At 38.2% G+C, this 18,920-nt stretch overlaps 1 protein-coding gene across 2 annotated transcripts; it reads right to left on the bottom strand.

Moving 5' to 3' along the window:
* Positions 1 to 955: 955 nt before the first annotated feature.
* On the bottom strand, positions 956 to 13,126 carry LOC124862201 (mitogen-activated protein kinase kinase kinase 14-like). 2 transcript variants are annotated; one of them, XM_047356023.1, is made up of 16 exons: positions 13,035 to 13,126; positions 8,882 to 9,163; positions 8,724 to 8,799; positions 8,440 to 8,638; positions 7,496 to 7,885; positions 7,287 to 7,421; positions 7,055 to 7,184; positions 6,717 to 6,845; positions 5,695 to 5,799; positions 5,448 to 5,605; positions 5,203 to 5,353; positions 2,689 to 2,982; positions 2,491 to 2,600; positions 2,215 to 2,344; positions 2,023 to 2,123; positions 956 to 1,941 (listed from the first exon to the last, which is right to left on the bottom strand). In XM_047356023.1, the coding sequence occupies exons 2-16, from the start codon at positions 9,147 to 9,149 to the stop codon at positions 1,729 to 1,731; spliced, it is 2,589 nt and encodes an 862-aa protein (XP_047211979.1). In that variant the 5' UTR covers positions 9,150 to 9,163; positions 13,035 to 13,126; the 3' UTR covers positions 956 to 1,728. The 2 variants fall into 2 exon arrangements, with proteins under 2 accessions (XP_047211979.1, XP_047211978.1); XM_047356022.1 differs by lacking the exon at positions 13,035 to 13,126 and adding an exon at positions 10,451 to 10,606.
* Between the last annotated feature and the right edge of the window lie 5,794 nt (positions 13,127 to 18,920).

Below are 18,920 nucleotides of genomic sequence, written 5' to 3' on the forward strand. Positions count from 1 at the left end.
CACATTTGTCCCATGAACAAAAAAAATTTCAATTTCCCAAAAATTGCTAAAAATACATGTTTTTCAACTTTAAATATGTAAGTCTTTTAAAATTGCTTCTGCCTGAAATATTCATTTATATAATTTATGTAGTAGGGTTATGAAAATTCAAATTTTATGTTAAAGGACATCAACACAAAAATGTGACATACATTAGTAATTTGCATTAGAAACATTCTAGGAAGTAATTAATATTTTTAGAACCTAAAATGGCCCAGTAATCTTTTTTTATGCATCATTATATATTTTGTGCATTGTCAGATTTTAAACCACACTTTAGGTTCCTAATTAGAAAAATGTCCTTCACAAATCTTCTGTAAAAATATTAATTGTATTAATATTACATATATATTTTTCTCACTGCAAATGCACATTTAGAACAATTAAATTACTAAATAATTGTGAGCCTTTACCAGAAAGCTGCTGTAAACAATGTTTTCAGTCCAGATTTAAAAAATCCACCAGTTTCTGCACACCTCAGGATTTCAGGTACTTCCACAACCAAGTAGTATATAAACTCAGTATATTCTCTCCTTGTTTAGTTCTGGTCCTGAAAACAGAGATGTCTCTGATGACCTGAGGTATATGGTTCATACCTGCAACTCTGAGATATAGGCCATTCAGTGTAGATAAGTTACTTCTGATGTTGTCTCTGGTCCAGGAATGGGTTAACACAAGGACTACAACAGTTGTAGTCCATGTCCTTGATACATCTCTGATTCCAGCCAGTCTGTGCCTTGTAAATCTACACCAAACTCTTAATGTGTATTGCATCAAATGCTCAAATGAAAATCTACCTTTCTGGCCACATTTGATTAAAATTTAAGGCTTTAGAAGCAGAGGTTGACAGACAGTAAACAGACTTAAAATGACTGCTGAATATGGTAATAAATCTGACATGTTGGGAAACAGAAGATGAGAAAATGTTATACTTTTTAATAGGATAATCATAATTACAGGTACATCTAAAACCAAAAAAATGTTGAATATTGTAAAAACATTCAATATTTATGTCACTGTCTGAAGAGTGGAGAGGTACAGAATCCACATTGAAATATTGTTGGTCCACTGGGGTTTTCAAGACGAAGATGAGAGACACCAGGACCCAACGATGCAGATGATCTGAAGGTTGCTATCAAAGCAACCTATGCTTTCATTAAACCTCAACAATTTAACAGGCTGATCACCTCCATGTCACACCACATTGATGCAGTAATTCATGCAAAAGGAGGCCCAACCAAGTATTTTTCGCAATATCATAATTTCTGGAGATGTAACTGAACACATGAAAGTCATGACTATTAAAAAGATGAAACCACCATGAAAAGTTCCAATCTTTGTGGAAAACCAAAAAATATAAAGTTTTGTTTACCATTTCACAGTAATTTGTGCCAAAACTTTCACATGACGCTGTGCACAACACCTTTTTCATTGCAAACATCATAAAATTGAATGGCCTACATATAAATAGTATGGAGTAACAAACTGGTTTTAGAAAATGAAAACATGTTCTACATAAACATGCTTATTGCCTCAAAGTTAAAAAGTAATAAAAAGCAAAAGGTAAACATTACAAGACACATTGCTACAAATAAACTCACCACTAAAGCTGTAAAGAAGAGACCTTTTCTTAAAATGGTCATTTTTAAAGCACTGCTTAAAAAAAAGCATTGGAGGGTGAATTTTAAATCATTTCAGCAGAGAGTGGATCAGCGGCACTTCAGCCAGCGGTAGGTAAAGATTGTTTGTTTCCAACACTCCATCCCTGACTCTCCACCTCCAAGCAGAACTGAAGTCTGGAGCAAGAACACAGCGGAGCTCCAGACCAGATTCCAGCACCTCGTCATCGTGACTGATCTGCTGGCTGTGCTGAGTCTCCAGGGTGAACACCTGTTCTGAAATCTAAAACAGAGACCGTTATTTAACCCTCTCTCCTTCAACAAATCAGTTTTTTGACTGTGTGTGAAAGCGACCAACTCTAACCTGATCACTGATGCCAGTGGCGATGTGGCCAACCTTCACCCGACGTTTCTCTCTGATTTGAATTCTTCTCCTGCTGAAGTCTCTGATGCAGACATCCACCCCTGTACCAAAAGCAAAACACAAGACATGTATAGTTTTGTACTATATGGAACGGTTCAGAGGACGGAGAGATGTTTTGGAGCTTTATCTCACCTTCAAAACAGCATGGTGGTGTTTGACCAAGCAAATCTAAACTGAAAACCTGGACATCTGGCTGACTGTTATAAGAGAAGAAACCGGAGCTGTAATCATCTCCGGGATTCAGGGACCAGCGACCAGAGTCCTTGAAAGAATAAAAGTTATTCAGTTAAAATAGATTTATAGTAACTTACAAAACAGTTTTGCAAAATATTTGTTTTCTTTTCAAGGTGTCTATATTAAGCCTTGATGTTAAATTTAAGCAATGTGCCCTTCTGTGATGTGAGTTACCTTTTCATCCCATAGTTCCCAGTTGCAATAATGGTCACTGTTAATGCAAGACAGGAGCTGCTCCTGCATCTCCGCAGAAGGAAGCTGAGACAGACTGCTCAGGTAGAAGTCTAACAACAAGCATGAGAAGAGCATGAGCAGAGTTCAAACATCAAATTGTTTACATGTCAACAATTACATGCTTGGATAAAAATTCACCTCGCTCCAGTTTGCGAAGCTCAAGCTCAGGCACGGTGGTGATCTTGTTGTTTCTCTTCAAGTTTGGCTCAGGGATAAGCATTTGTGGGGCGTTCAATGACTCTCGCTTTGGCTCACGGGGGCTGATCTCCATTGTTCTTAGGCCTGTTATGACACTGTCAGCAGACTTCGTGTGTTCCTCTTTATCCTCAAAGTCACCGCTGCTATTAATTGGGTGCAGGTCATCAGGTGGTTTGTTTGGAACATACAGAGGCTCTGTGTAAGGTCCCTGGACTGAGCTGGTTAATCCCCCAACTGCAGTGAAAAAACAATTACCCTGAAATACACTTTCCAGTCACCATTTTCTACATCAGATTTGACCATGAATCATTACACATGTACCAGATAAGAGCAATAAAGTAATTTAATGTACTGGTTTTATTCTTCTAAGTTACAAACATGCTGGATTACACTGTTGGCGTGGTTAGGAACGTCAATGTATTAGCAGACTAATCAGGACTGATATACAGGTGCTTCTCAAAATATTAGCATATTGTGATAAAGTTCATTATTTTCCATAATGTCATGATGAAAATTTAACCTTCATATATTTTAGATTCATTGCACACTAACTGAAATATTTCAGGTCTTTTATTGTCTTAATACGGATGATTTTGGCATACAGCTCATGAAAACCCAAAATTCCTATCTCACAAAATTAGCATATCATTAAAAGGGTCTCTAAACTAGCTATGAACCTAATCATCTGAATCAACGAGTTAACTCTAAACACCTGCAAAAGATTCCTGGGGCCTTTAAAACTCCCAGCCTGGTTCATCACTCAAAACCCCAATCATGGGTAAGACTGCCGACCTGACTGCTGTCCAGAAGGCCACTATTGACACCCTCAAGCAAGAGGGTAAGACAAAGAAAGAAATTCCTGAACGAATAGGCTGTTCCCAGAGTGCTGTATCAAGGCACCTCAGTGGGAAGTCTGTGGGAAGGAGAAAGTGTGGCAGAAAACGCTGCACAACGAGAAGAGGTGACCGGACCCTGAGGAAGATTGTGGAGAAGGGCCGATTCCAGACCTTGGGGGACCTGCGGAAGCAGTGGACTGAGTCTGGAGTAGAAACATCCAGAGCCACCGTGCACAGGCGTGTGCAGGAAATGGTCTACAGGTGCCGCATTCCCCAGGTCAAGCCACTTTTGAACCAGAAACAGCAGCAGAAGCGCCTGACCTGGGCTACAGAGAAGCAGCACTGGACTGTTGCTCAGTGGTCCAAAGTACTTTTTTCAGATGAAAGCAAATTCTGCATGTCATTCAGAAATCAAGGTGCCAGAGTCTGGAGGAAGACTGGGGAGAAGGAAATGCCAAAATGCCAGAAGTCCAGTGTCAAGTACCCACAGTCAGTGATGGTCTGGGGTGCCGTGTCAGCTGCTGGTGTTGGTCCACTGTGTTTTATCAAGGGCAGGGTCAATGCAGCTAGCTATCAGGAGATTTTGGAGCACTTCATGCTTCCATCTGCTGAAAAGCTTTATGGAGATGAAGATTTCATTTTTCAGCACGACCTGGCACCTGCTCACAGTGCCAAAACCACTGGTAAATGGTTTACTGACCATGGTATCACTGTGCTCAATTGGCCTGCCAACTCTCCTGACCTGAACCCCATAGAGAATCTGTGGGATATTGTGAAGAGAACGTTGAGAGACTCAAGACCCAACACTCTGGATGAGCTAAAGGCCGCTATCGAAGCATCCTGGGCCTCCATAAGACCTCAGCAGTGCCACAGGCTGATTGCCTCCATGCCACGCTGCATTGAAGCAGTCATTTCTGCAAAAGGATTCCCGACCAAGTATTGAGTGCATAAACTGTACATGATTATTTGAAGGATGACGTTTTTTGCATTAAAAACACTTTTCTTTTATTGGTCGGATGAAATATGCTAATTTTGTGAGATAGGAATTTTGGGTTTTCATGAGCTGTATGCCAAAATCATCCGTATTAAGACAATAAAAGACCTGAAATATTTCAGTTAGTGTGCAATGAATCTAAAATATATGAATGTTAAATTTTCATGATGACATTATGGAAAATAATGAACTTTATCACAATATGCTAATATTTTGAGAAGCACCTGTAAGCTTTTATTCCAGGGGTGCCCAACTCCAGTTCTTGAGAGCTATTGTCCAGCAACTTTTAGATGAATCTGTTCTCCAACAATCCCGAATCAAATTGCTGAAACCCCTCATCAGCATGTCATACAGCTCTACAGAGGCATAGCTATTCATTTGTACCAGGCGTGTTGGAGCAGGGATGCCGCTAAACATTGAGCTATAGTAAATTCCATCTATGATTAAAGAGCTAAATCAGTTGTTTCTTTGCAATAACTGGGATGTAATAGGCTATAAAGGTATTGAATTTCTATCACTAGAGTATTTGATCCCCAGTAGCAAACTTTCAGTTTTGGATGGGTCCCCGAAACTGCTTAAATACAGCCATAAAGAAAAAATAAATACACCAAAGCTTTACTTCACCTTCTTTTAGAGCTCTGTCAGTTTTTTCTTTGAGCTGAGATGCTGATAATCTCTTGACTGGATCCTTCTGGAGTCCAGCCTTTAAAACTTCAGCTGTAAGAGGGCTGCAGTCACATGGAATCTCTCCGATTGGCGGAGGCTCATTTGCAATCTGTGTACGTGGGAAAAGGCAATTTTGTTAGGATTTGATATGAATAACCAGAGGAGCAGATTTACTGTCTGTTCCGTGTGACTGTGAGCATCACCTTCAGGTACAGTCTACAGGTGTAGTATCTTGTCCATGGTTGACATCCATTCAGCATGTGGAGCAACATGCAGCAGCTGCTCCACACATCTGCTTTGGCTCCACGGGGTTCTCCTTTTACAATCTCAGGGGCCATATGGGTCTCTGTGCCCTTCAGATCTGATTTAAGTTAGAAAACAGTAAATACAGACATGACTGGATAAATTCCACATCACACAGCTGATTGGCCAAAGGTGCACAATGTTTACCTCTGGAACTACTGAGGCTCAGGCCCTGGTTGTCGAGTTTCTCTGCATGTCCAAAGTCACACAGGAAGGAGTCTCTCCCATCTTCTGACAGCAACACGTTGTCAGCTGTGAGATCCAAGCAGAGCCATTAATCAGTGGCCTTACAGAAGCCTTGATTCAGCTAAAATATTCAGCTGCTAGTGGGCAGAGCAAAATCTGAAATCAGATCTGGACAGCTGCAGGACAAATTACTTTGATGTGGAATGAATAATGAGGACAGCCATTGCTCTTGTTGTTATTAAAGTGTCCTGAACACCAGATGACGCCTAAGCCTCAAAAGAAAATATGTTTTTGTCTGTTTCGCTTCATTTGCTATACTTCCTCCTTTAGAGTTCTCCTTCTGTTTTTCTGTTTTGTTCTTCTATTACGTTTCTCTTCCTCCTCTACTTGTCTCACTTTCTATACTTGTACTTTTTTTTCCTTCACTCTGCTTGTCTCGCGGACTGCTTCTTGCAATCCGACCCATCCCCCTCATGCCCCTTCTGTGTGGTTCTTTTCTTTCTCGCTGTCCTGATCAAGTGCACATGCGCGGTTACTGACTGGTGGCTGTGACTCACGCTGTGGGAAATTCCCAGCCCGTCAGCAGCAAACAGGTGCCTCAAGATCAAATCTAGACTGTAACTATGACACTCGTGTTCCACACAACAGCTAAACAACGACAAATTCTTCAGAGGAATACTTTCTCTTTATATTTTCCACTGGATACTATAAGACGTGAGGGTGTTCATATTTAGGAGTTTACAGACTAAAACAAATTCTTAATATTTCCAAGTCATAAAGTTTTATGAATAAAATAAAAAGGCTGTTTTTCAGCTTTAAATGAAGGAAGGAAATATCTTTACTTTTTGCCATTTTTAGTTTATAAAAACCCATACAATCTTACTTCCTTTTTTCTGTGTATGTCAAGAGATCAAATCAGTTTTCTCGCTTATTCATATTTTTAGCTTTAGGACAACTCAGATCAGGCTTTTTTAAATACATACCTTTAATATCTAAATGTGCCACTTTCTTCTTTACTAGGTATTCCAGGGCAGTTAAAACCTGACCGTGGTAGTGAAGACTTAAATCCTCTGGCAGTTGGCCACGCTCCATTATCAGCTGACTCAGGGAGCCTGGACATAACAGATAAAATCAGAGTCTTGATTAAAAACTTCAAAAGGTCCATAATTTATCATAAAATGTATTAGCTCAAAGTGCAGCACTTAAAAGGCAGGTTAACGGTTATTTCAGAACAGTTGAACTGCCACTTTGCACATTACTGTGGAAGTCGCAACAAAATGCACTTTTTGTAAAAAAAAAGGAAAAAACAAAGCTTGTTTACCTGATTTTTCTTCCATTAAAAGAACCACATTTGGTCCCTCTCTAACCACTCCAAAGAGCTCAGTGATACAAGGAGATCTGAGGGTACTCCACGCACCCACCTCCTCACTGCTGAATCTCTTTAGGGCAATCTGTGTTCAAAGAAAATACGGAGATACAGAATAAAATCCTACATGTCACCCTTTTAGATCGGACAGTGGAGAAAAAATGTTTGGCAATATAAACTAGTTCACCTTTTTGGCTGCAAATCTGAATCCTGTGTTGACATCTTGAGCACTGTAAACCTCACCATAGGAGCCTTCTTTGATAAACCGCGACAGGATGTATTCGCTCCCCTCCTTATATTCAGAGTCCACAGGTTGGATTTTCTTTAAGGAAAAGACATGAGTTAATTTTATATAAACAATAGCTTAAAAAATGTAATTGAAAGATGGTGGCATACCTCATTGTAAAAGATAGTTCCTTCATTGCATTCTGAATCAGCTGTTAAACATGTATTTTCATTGTCCCTAGCTTCCCACTCCACATCTTTGAAAAATGGCCCCGCGTAGCAAGGATCTGCCTGGCTGACAACGCCTCTGAGACCTGCAAGGGCGAGAGAGCAGTCCCCAAGACTGCTGAGGGAATCTGAGCTGATGTCCTGCTCATACGGCTGGAAGCTGGAGAGGTGATCAAAGACCTGGCGAGGCCAGTTCAGAGGAGAGCAACTTGAGCCAGTGGGGTAGATCTGTCTGTCGTAGAGAGGATGGCCACACTCCTGCTCCACCAAGCTTTCAACGCTGCTGCAGCGGGATGTGCTGAAGTCGCTTATTCCTCCATTAGAGAACTCCTCCTACAGGAGATGGTCAAATTATAATGTTTATATGTTTAGAGGCTGAAAATTCATGGACGTGATAAGCAACGTTCAGTGTTTCACTTCCACAGCTTTAGGCAAAAGGATGTTTAAAAGTCTGGGCTTCTGACTTCGAGAAAATGTGGCACTGCATCCTTTAAAATCAGTTCTGGTGTGAACACAGTATACAATGAATCCAGTCAAGTAAATGTTTTACTAAAACGATAGACAGGGGGTTTGTAAAGGACAAATTTGGGAACATTCATACTGACTGCAGGAAATGTAAAGCAGCTAAATGCCAGCAGAGGCCTTGAAACCATGTTTTATAGCTCGTGAAAAAAAGCACGCAATCAAAGTGTTTACATGTCCACATTATGCAATCAACGCTAGGTTACACTTAATTTAATTACTGCTTACTTTAAAATATGACCTAGTTTCTTGTAATCAGAAGATGCTGACTGCACAGCGGTGTCTTATTCTGATATGGTCTAAATGCAGTTAATATCAGGCTACTGTTATGCCAACAAAAGTGTTTGGATAGAAACAGTTCTCACCTGGATCAGGCCACTTTCTTGTTCAGGGACGCCGGAGGGAATTCGATGTCTCCGCCGCTGCTTCTCTTTTCCCTTCCCCTGCTTTTTTCTCTTTCCTTTGCTCTTTTGCCGTCTTTGGCTCTTCTTTTCCCGTGTGAGATGTGCCTCTTGAAACGAGGCTGAAATTGGGCATGCCACATGGTTGTGATCTGAGGGAAGGCTAAGCAATACAAATTCGGGTTATTTTCATTCATTTCCACAAATAATTGTGAGAGGAAAATAGTAATGAGCAATGAGAAACTTACCTGGTAAAGCAATTTGGGAAGGCAACAAATCTTTCAGAACAAGATGGACTGAATTCCTGGGAGTCCTGAGTTTCACCTAAAGAAATGTTGGTGTTAAATTGAATCCAGTCACACTCAGTAATAACATTATATCCTCATAAATCAGTAAAAACACTTACATTCAGCCTGGGCGATGATGGTAGAGGTCTTTATTGGCATTTCTCCCACTTGCTCTGCAGTTCCATGTGTGAGGAGTTTGTTTACCAGTGGGGTCGTAATCCATTCTGGTTCTTCCATGCAGCCCAATTTGCTGTCCTTCCCCTCATCTTCCTCCTCTTCTGTCTCCTGCTCCTTGCTGGAGCTGGGCGGATATGATCCCTTTAGCTCAGCTTTTGGGGAACCAGAGAATGGAGCGGTTGAATTGAAAAGCCTCTGCCTCACCGCCATTTCATCTGATAGTTCTGAAAGAGAGAATATCAAGTCAAATTATTTTTGGACAATTACAACCACTTTTTAAGTTGAAATCTCAGTTACATGATATTCTTTAATTACTTTTTTGAGCCCCTTTTGAGAAGCATACGTTTATTTATGTAGGGAATCCCTCAAGAAAGTTTGTAGTTTGACTAATGCAAGGCTTAAAATTTTGTAAATTGCACTGGTAATAGTTACATCGGATGTCTGTGAAACATAATAGATTTGCAGCATTTCTATACAGTTGCATGGTTGTTGATACCAGCAATGCATTATTCCTATATGAATACAAAGTTCTTTGAAGTGTGTTAGCAGATTTTTATTAGAGGCCAATTTTATAGAGGTTTAATCAAAAGAACAAAATGAACTACCAAAAATGTCTTCTCAGTTCAACCATTTAACAGGTTTCAGTAGTTCGTTCTTATTATTAAATGATACTAAAAAGAACAAAAGTAACTTCTTCACCAAACCAGCAGCTCCAATTAGCATGAAACTGCTGAGACAAAGGAGTAAATGTTTCTCAGGTCAGCAATTAGGCAAACACTTTTTTTTTTTTTTTTTGCTTTTTATAGCCCATATAAAAGGTCGACATGTTGGACTATGCCCTCCAAGCTCTAAAAGAAAAGACCTGAATATGAAGTCGAACTGAAACTCTGACAGTCTGCAGTGGGTAGATGATACAGAAAACTAAACCCTGGCCTCTTTTTGACAGCTGAAACGGTTTCAATAAAACCAATTACTCTGTTCCAGTCAAATTAAGTATATTAGGTAAGACTCAACCAGACTGAACTACCAACAAAGACTTGCATGAGTGTGGCGAGCTGAACGTGTAGGAAAATAAAAGAAATATATTTAAATTAAACTAAGGGTGTTCATCGGATCCCAGCTGAAAATCAGTTGGGGAGGCACAGTTGCAGCTTGTTGCATCATGGCATGCCCTGTCCACAAAGATTAACACTAAAATCCTGATTCAAGCTAATCAAACCACCTACATATTTATCATTTTCTGATTTATCAGCATAACTTAAACAGTACTTAAACATACCTACAACCAAACGAGTGTCCAACTTCTAATAAGTGTGACTAAATTTTTCACATTACCTTTACTGCCCTTAATGCACTGCAAGATCTTTTAGAGCAAGGCGGTTAAAATATTACTTCCGCAGTGCTGCACCACCACACCCCGATTACACAGTAAGGAAATTGAAAAAAAAAAACAAAAAAAAAAAACAAAAAAACACAAACACCTACAAAAGCAACTCTCTGTTTGCACGTACCGACAGACGCTAGTCTTAACTGCTGCCTCTCCCTGGTATCTGCTCTGAAACCACAACGACATTAACTAAGCGCTCTGTTTGCCTTCCTTATCCTTCATGGTCTTCAGCAATGCCTCGAAGCCCAGCCTCTGCTGCTTGGCTCTTAATTCGGTTTGATGCTGGCACCCAGCCAAAAAGGGGAGGAGCTGGCTGACATGACTTATGGGAAATGCATCTGCACTTCCCCATATTCCCCCCCACCTTCTTTTTTCTCCAATATGGCTAGTTTGCTCCCTCTATCTTCCAACTACAAAAGGTTAAAGGATAACATAATGATAACAGCTCTGGTGTTACCTGCAAAAGCAGAACGCCAGATATAATTTATTCATAGCAGTCATTTGAAAAGTAGTTTTTCCCCTCAGAGCCATGGCTGTTCTGAACAAACACTGCAATACACTCAAAAGAAATATAATGAACCGACCTGCGCCTGTTTTGCACATGTATGACGTCTATACTGCAAATTTGATCAATTCAGTTCTACACTAAAATGGCACAATCCTGCTCTCCAGTCACCCTAGCTACTGCTGTGTTATACCAAACAGACCATTTTAAATTATTTGGTTCCTGTTCTCCTTTTAACTGGTTTTAATTCAAGTGTTTTTGCAGTTATGCAAGAGGTTATTGCTGCTAATGTTCTACTGTTTCCAAATTAAACTGTTAAATTATGGAGCTGCTTAAACAAATTTCGTTGTACGAACGCTTGCACAATGCAATAACAATAAAACTATCCTATTCTATGCAAGATTTTAATCACACTGAAAATAAAGGCAAACTTTACAAAGTATGACACTGAATTTTAATTAAAAAAAGCAAAATTAGGACAAAGAGGTTTGTCATGTAAATACTGAGCAGCATTAAAATGTCATTTCTTTGCATCTGACTCAGTTGGGATGAGCTTCTGACTCATCATAGACATCCTGAAATGTGAAGAGATTTTTAACCTTTCATAATGTTGCTGGCACTGAATCTGTCACACGTCACATCACCATCCATTATACATTACATGTAAATAACAAAAACAAACTGTCTTTCTATTATTCAGAAAAAAAAGACATTAAGATATTTGACTATTTGATTGTGAGTATCTTTTGGAGAAAATTGTCTGCAAGAGCTAAAATTTGGAGCGAAGATATGAGCTGTCTGCTTTCTCTATCTGACACAATCTCACTTCCTTTCCTTTAAGGCAGCAAAACAACTTACTCACTTCAAAACCACTACTGCACACAGGAAATTCAGAATACCGCTGCATGCCATGAACAAAGAAAAAAAATGAACGCAAGTCGCATGATGCACTGATAAGACGCAATGCAGCGCACTATACAAAACTGCTAACGTTTCTGGACATTGTTTTATAAAATTAGGATCTGGTTCTGGCAGCTTTTAAATACTGACATAAAGACAATCAATCAGCCATAACATTGTAACCGATCACCTAAAACTCTGTAAAGCTCTTTTTCTTATAGATCTTTTTGCTTGTCTATTTCACTTTGGCTTTTCTTTTCCATTTCACATTTGGGATTTCTTGATTGCTTTTGTGTTTCCGTTTCCTTTTTTTTTTTTTACTGATGTGTTTTTGTCCCAGGTAACACCAGTACCAGTATCTGTGTTTAATCACTAATCATCTGCTTCTATTGCAACATTTCTAATAACAGGGCAAAGATGTCCTACAGCATGATGCTATGTAATATCAATTTTGTATTTGCAAATTCCTTTTTGATTTAAACTAAACAAAAAATGGCTTGTAGCACACCATAGTTGCAAGAATAAGATAAAAAACGGATTTATGTGCAGCTGTTAGCTAACAGTAAAGTTGTGAGACCAGTGAAGCCTGCAAGTTTAAGTATAGTAATGAACATTTAAAAAAATTATTTGGAGATATGAAACAGCTAAATAATAAAAAAAAAAAAAAAAAAAAAAAATTGTCATTAGAGGAAAAGCAATTCTGATTTAATAGCAAACAATGCGTACGTATGCTTAGCTTTACGTGAACAATATATAGCAAAAAAACAAAAACCCAATTTCAATTAATATTTAAGATATGTCTAAATCGGTTTTGCTTACTTATCTTAAACATTATATTTATTTATTTCCTGTCGCGTGTCTAACGTCCTCTGTGTGCATTACTGTCCTGAAAAGGCAAAAACCTTCAACGCTCAGCTCTGAAAGCAGCTGTTTAATCAGAAACATCCGCTTCAATGGGCGTAAAACTGCTCATCCAAATTTAAACGGGAGGCGACGTTTTTATTGCCGAGCTTAAACAATGGTGGCCTTTGACATTCAGTGTAAGGATAATTTACTGAAAATTATATATGTTCTTAGGAGAAATCATATATGCATGCTTCCTAGTACATTACAAACTTCCTTCTAGCCATCACCGCCATTTTAAAAAAATATACTCTTAGCCTCAGTAGTTTTTATTTCTCGAAAGGCCATGAATTCGAAAGACGACATAGTGCCATCATGAGAGAATATGAAAAACAAACGACGGAGAGATGATAACCTGATTAAAGTATTAAACTTTAAAGAAACAAAACAGATAACTCACCGTCAGCAACGTTATAGGCGTCGGCTTTATGGGAGCGCTTAGCATCGAGTCATTCGACCGCCCTAAAGAAACAGCTTCCGGTTAGAATTTCAAATACAAATATAATTTTTTGTTTTGCTTTTTATTTAGAACCCTCCAACGCACAGTTTCAAAAATAAATTCACTGGTAATAAAGAAGTACTTTAGTTAAGTAATTTTATTTTGGTTTGTTGACCAAGAATAAACAGGCGTGGTTATAAAAGGGATTTATACTTTTATTTTGAAAGTAAAACCTCAGTACCCGTTTTAAGCGCCATATAAAAGCTGGCAATTTTTAACTCGAGTACAGTTGTGAAGACGCTAGATGAAAATGGCCATGTAGACCAAAAATCGAGTTTACCTTGAACACACAAAAAAAGCTAAACTTGTTTTTGTCTCCAGTTATTTTTTACTCTCGTTTGATAAATGAGAAAAAAAATTTTTTTCCGGATAAACAGAACAAAACAGCACTTTTCATTAATTTTGTAATAAAATGTGATAACAAAAATATCTTCAAGTAAATTTGAAAGGGCGCTTTTTTTTAATGGCTTGTCTGGATACAAATTAATGAAAGAATTAGTCCATACCCTTATTAAATTAGAGATTTTATTTATTTGAATAAACCTACTACCCTACTGCCATTAACTCCACACATTTGTTATCCGTGTCAGTGATTCAAAACTAAAATACAAATAAATCAATAAAAGGAAAGTTCTTTAACTTTTTCGAGCCACCGTTATATTCAAGACTAGATGAAATCCATCAGTTTGCATAATGAATCTGATGGAATGCTGTAAACTTTGTTGAGAAAACCATGCTAGGAAATTCAACCAGAGGTTTTTCTGTTGAGTAAATATGGTCCAAAAAATGCAAGATTAGAAATCAAAACTGAGCTAGACTCTATGGGGCTAAAGACCTCAGAGCAAGCAAAATACCTAAGTGTTACAATGGATGTGAACTCTAATAACAAAATAAAATCTATCAATAAATTAATTTAAAAGTCTTGCCAGGATAAAAGGTTTCTAATCAAAGCAGGACACAGAAAAAAAGATGCAAGTTTTTATTTTCAGTAGGTTAGAGTATTGCAACCAACTTTTCTACGTGTCTGTAAAAAAAAAAAAAAAATCAATCAGGCAGATGCAGCTAATCCTAAATGCTGCAGTCGGAGTCCTGACCAACACCAGTAAAATGGGTCACATTACACCAGTCCTTAAATCACTGCCCTGGCTTCCTGTTGGTAAAATAATAGCATTTAAAATCTTGTTGATGATCTATAAAGCAATAAATGGTATTGAGGATAAATACATTTCAGAGTCATGTATGAACATATAGAACCTTCAGGTCATCAGAGACCACTTCACTCTGTGTTGACAGGACAAAGACTAAACAAAGTGAGGTAACATTTATTTTCTATGCTGCTCAGACTGCCTGAACGCTTGGAATATGCAAAAACTGTTGGCTCTTTTAAATCAGGGCGTGAAATGTTTGCTTCCTACATGAAGGTCACAGATTGCTTTATTGGCCTCTGTGTAAAAGGTTGCTACACAAATACACTTGCTTTGCCTTGCCTTCCATGTTTTTGCTTGCTGCTGAGAATTGGGAGTTTTTGCTGTCCTCAATACAATTTATACTGCCGCAGAATTTAGATTATTTCCTAGATTTTGATTGGTTGGGGGCACCAGAGGTTAGGGTGCTTTTCATGCAACATGCATTGGGTGTGAGTTGTATAATTCAAAGATTTATTACTTGCTCTGATATATCAAATATGCATCTACTAAAGTCATGCTGATTAAATTAGAGATTTTATTTATTTGAATAAACCTTGTAACAAAAGCAAAGCCAGTGTCCGTATCCTGTCTCTGTGACGATGCAGCTTTAAAAGATGTTATTAGGACAAAATAGCAGATCCTGCACTAAGACGATACTGATCTGTTGGAGGAATTGCCTTGAACTTTATGGAATTGGCAATGCACATGGAACATTTCATACCTCACTGTTCTTACGGTATTTGTCAAATTTACAAAAATGTATAAGTGTATAAAAAATGTATAAGTCAGTTTTTTTTTACACATTTTACAGATTCAATAATATGCAAACCCTGTCAGCTGTAACATCCTTGAATCTACTACTACCAAACTCGATGAACTTCAGAGCAGCTTGTATCACTGAATTATGCTTTGTGTTCCACTGAATCAACAGAGGAATTTCTTCAACATTTGATTATATTTGAATCTTTCATTATGATCCTGTTGTCTGGCTGGGAAGTTTTAAAAAGGGTGCTAACATCCTGGATGGTTCCAGTCCATTTGGCTGCCTCTCAGTAAGAATGCCTGACATGTAAACGAGATGTCCTAATCAATGTTTTTTTAATACAAAATCCTTGTCTCAAAGCATCATTAAAATGCTTGATACATTTACAGTTGGTTATTTTAACCCTTTTCCCATACAATCAATGACTGTCTTGTATTTTTTTCCTGACCTCTACAAGTAGTAGTACTTCTAGCACCTATTTCTCTTTATACCTGCACTCTGTTTCTACACTGTCATCCCTTTTACCTCTGTTAGAATCTGACTACTGACTAGTGGTCTTCTTTCTAAGTAGCTTATTGTTAGCTTAAATATTAATTGCACTGTTATATCCAAATTTTTAATCTTGTTTTGGATAAAAGTGATAAATGCATAATGGCCACTTTATTAGGTACACCTGTCCAGCTGCTCGTTAACGCCAATTTCTAATCACCCAATCACATGGCAGCAACTCAATGCATTTAGGCATGTAGACATGGTCAAGACAATCTGCTCCAGTTCAAACCGAGCATCAGAATGGGGAAGAAAGGTGATTTAAGTGACTTTGAATGTGGCATGGTTGTTGGTGCCAGACGGGCTGGTCGGAGTATTTCAGAAACTGCTGATCTATTGGGATTTTCACGCACTACCATCTCTAGGGTTTCAGAGAATGGTCCGAAAAAGAGAAAATATCCAGTGAGCAACAGTTCTGTGGACCCAAATGCCTTGTTGATCCCAGAGGTCAGAGGAGAATGGCCAGAAGTTCAAGCTGATAGAAGGAAACAGTAACTCAAATAACCACTTGTTATAACCAAGGCATGCAGAAGAGCATCTCTGAACGCACAACATGTCGAACCTTGAGAGGGATGGGCTACAGCAGCAGAAGACCACACCGGTGCCACTCCTGTCAGCTAAGAACAGGAAATTGAGGCTACAGGTTGCACAGGCTCACCAAAATTGGACAATAGAAGATTGGAAAAACGTTGCCTGGTCTGATGAGTCTCAATTTCTGCTGCAACATTCAGATGGTAGGGTCAGAACTTGTCATCAGCAACATGAAAGCATGGATCCATCCCGTCTTGTATCAATGGTTCAGGCTGGTGGTGGTGGTGGTGTAATAGTGTAGGGGATATTCTCTTGGCGCACTTTGGGCCCCTTAGTACCAATTGAGCATCGTGTCAACGCCACAGCCTACCTGAGTATTGTTGTTGACCATGCCCATCCCTTTATGACCACAGTGTACCCATCTTCTGATGGTTACTTCCAGCAGGATAACGCGCCATGTCTTAAAGCACGAATCATCTCAGACTGGTTTCTTGAACATGACAATGAGTTCACTGTACTCACATGGCCTCCACAGTCACCAGATCTCAATCCAATAGAGCACCTTTGGGATGTGGTAGAACAGGAGATTTGCATCATGGATGTGCAGCCGACAAATCTGCAGCATCTGTTTGATGCTATCATGTCAATATGGACAAAACTCTCTGAGGAATGTTTCCAGTGCCTTGTTGAATCTATGCCACGAACGATTAAGGCAGTTCTGATGGCAAAAGGGGGTCCAACCCAGTACTAGCAAGGTGCACCTAATAAAGTGGCCAGTGAGTGTGTATATATATACATCACATGTAATGGCAATGATTTGACACAAGATGGATTGATTCACTTCTGTCATTGTTTTATTAAGTCTTATAAATCTGATTTGAAGAGTTGTGTGAAAAACATGTGTCTTTAATAACTAGTAAATTTACAGACATCTCTAGGACTGACATTAAACTATCACGGTCTGCTTGTAGATTTTAACCCTTTGCTTGCAGTATGTTTTATTGAAATAGTATAGTGACAGCTTGAATGTATGAGAATGAGAAATTATTCTCTAAAAAGTAACTACTAAAAGAAGATCAATATCCTAACAAATTCCTCCTTTTATCACTGTATATATCTTGCTGAGAAAGTAATTGTGAAAAAAAATATCAGAATATGTTCAAAGAGCATGACTAGCGTATTCAATAAAATTGAAGAACCAGGGAGAATACATTTGTTTCGTTTATTAATCATTAATTTGCAAAAATTTCCTTTTTTGCAAAAATGCAAGTCTTGCATTACAGTGTAGCCATGAATATTATCCACACACACACACAAAAAAAAAAGAAACATGATAAATTGACAAAAGAAACTTCAAGTGCTCACATGTTTGTGTGGTCTTCTTGTTTGCAGTAGGCTAATGCAGGGCGGATTTGGCTGGTGAACTTTAATAGACATCTAACAGCAAACATACCACAAGTGTTTCTTTGAAATTTTGACAATTGCGCAACTGTCTTACTATTATTACAAATTTCTATTTAATATTTTGAATTGAGAGTGATGTCCTCGTAAATATTGCTGGATTTTGGGGCTAAACCTCTACTTCATTATGTAATTTGTGAAGTACCAATTATTCTCTCTGGTATTGGATGTTGTGCTGCTCGAAGTACTTTTGCTGATACTTTTTTAATTTTGGAAACTCGTTATGATTCATGAACATAGCAATAAGTTGGAATTTACACCCAGAAACAGCTGATTAACATCCTAAAAGGTCAAATAATACATCAACCACAGCCCCAAATCCAAGATGAGCTGAAGAGGAGGTGCCGTGGATGGAGAGCAGGAGCAAAGAAGAGAGAGAGATAAAGGAGGTTCAAACAATCTCTTCCATCGATTATGATGGGCAATGTGAAATCGTTGGCAAACAAGATAGATCAACCCCAAGCCCTAACAAGGACCCAGCAAGAGTATGCAGTATCGTATTTCACAGGGACATGGATGCAGAATCATATCCAGCATCTTTCTGCCTTCAGTTTTGAGATCAAAAGAATCAAAAGAATTCTGCCATTTATCTGCAGGTTTAAATTCTGGAATAGTCTGACCAAACCGTTTAAAAACATATGAACTGAATATATTATAATACTATAATCATTAAATACAATCTGCCACATGCTTACATTTATTTTATGCTGTAATTTGATTGGATTCCATTTGGTTCAGTTATAAGTCATGTCAATGCACTTTACAGAACAAGCACAATTCACATCCAAATAGTCTATATACAATCCAGTTTTGTCCAAATTTTTAAAGTATAATAAAATAGTCAGATTCAGTAGATTAGATAATGCCAATGAATAAAATGTAACATGGAACCAATCAAGAAAAATTATAACTGGATCAATATTATATTTACTTCTTTTGCTTTGTCATTTTAGTTCTGTTGAATGTTTAACATATATATTTTGTTTGTTAAAAACATTTATATTACGATGTTTATTAGTTCTTCATTTATTACACTGAATAGTTTAGACACGAATAATAAAAACGGATGGATTCAGTCCCTATAGGACATGTGTTTCGGTTCAGTTCGTTGTTTTGTTTACTGCAAAATCCCTATTATCCCTTTTTAATAATGCATTTATTAAATTCTGTTTTTAATCCGTTAAAAGTGTTCTTTAGCATATGTTTTGCAAACCAGTATACACATGAAAGACCATGTTTGCTGTGTCACAGGGAAATGTTGTGATGGACAGAAGTGAGACGTAAATCCTCCGCAGT

This window comes from Girardinichthys multiradiatus, chromosome X, assembly GCF_021462225.1.
Source record: "Girardinichthys multiradiatus isolate DD_20200921_A chromosome X, DD_fGirMul_XY1, whole genome shotgun sequence".
NCBI classification, from domain to species: Eukaryota; Metazoa; Chordata; class Actinopteri; order Cyprinodontiformes; family Goodeidae; genus Girardinichthys; species Girardinichthys multiradiatus.

Bases quoted from the DNA above. Each gene is read 5' to 3' on its own strand.
- LOC124862201 (XM_047356023.1), bottom strand. From the start codon at position 9,149: ATGGCGGTGAGGCAGAGGCTTTTCAATTCAACCGCTCCATTCTCTGGT. The intron at 2,983-5,202 runs GTGAAGTAAAGC...TTTTCACTGCAG, and splicing joins TGACAGAGCTCTAAAAGAAG to TTGGGGGATTAACCAGCTCA. The intron at 2,601-2,688 runs GTGAATTTTTAT...GCTTGTTGTTAG, and splicing joins GCTTCGCAAACTGGAGCGAG to ACTTCTACCTGAGCAGTCTG.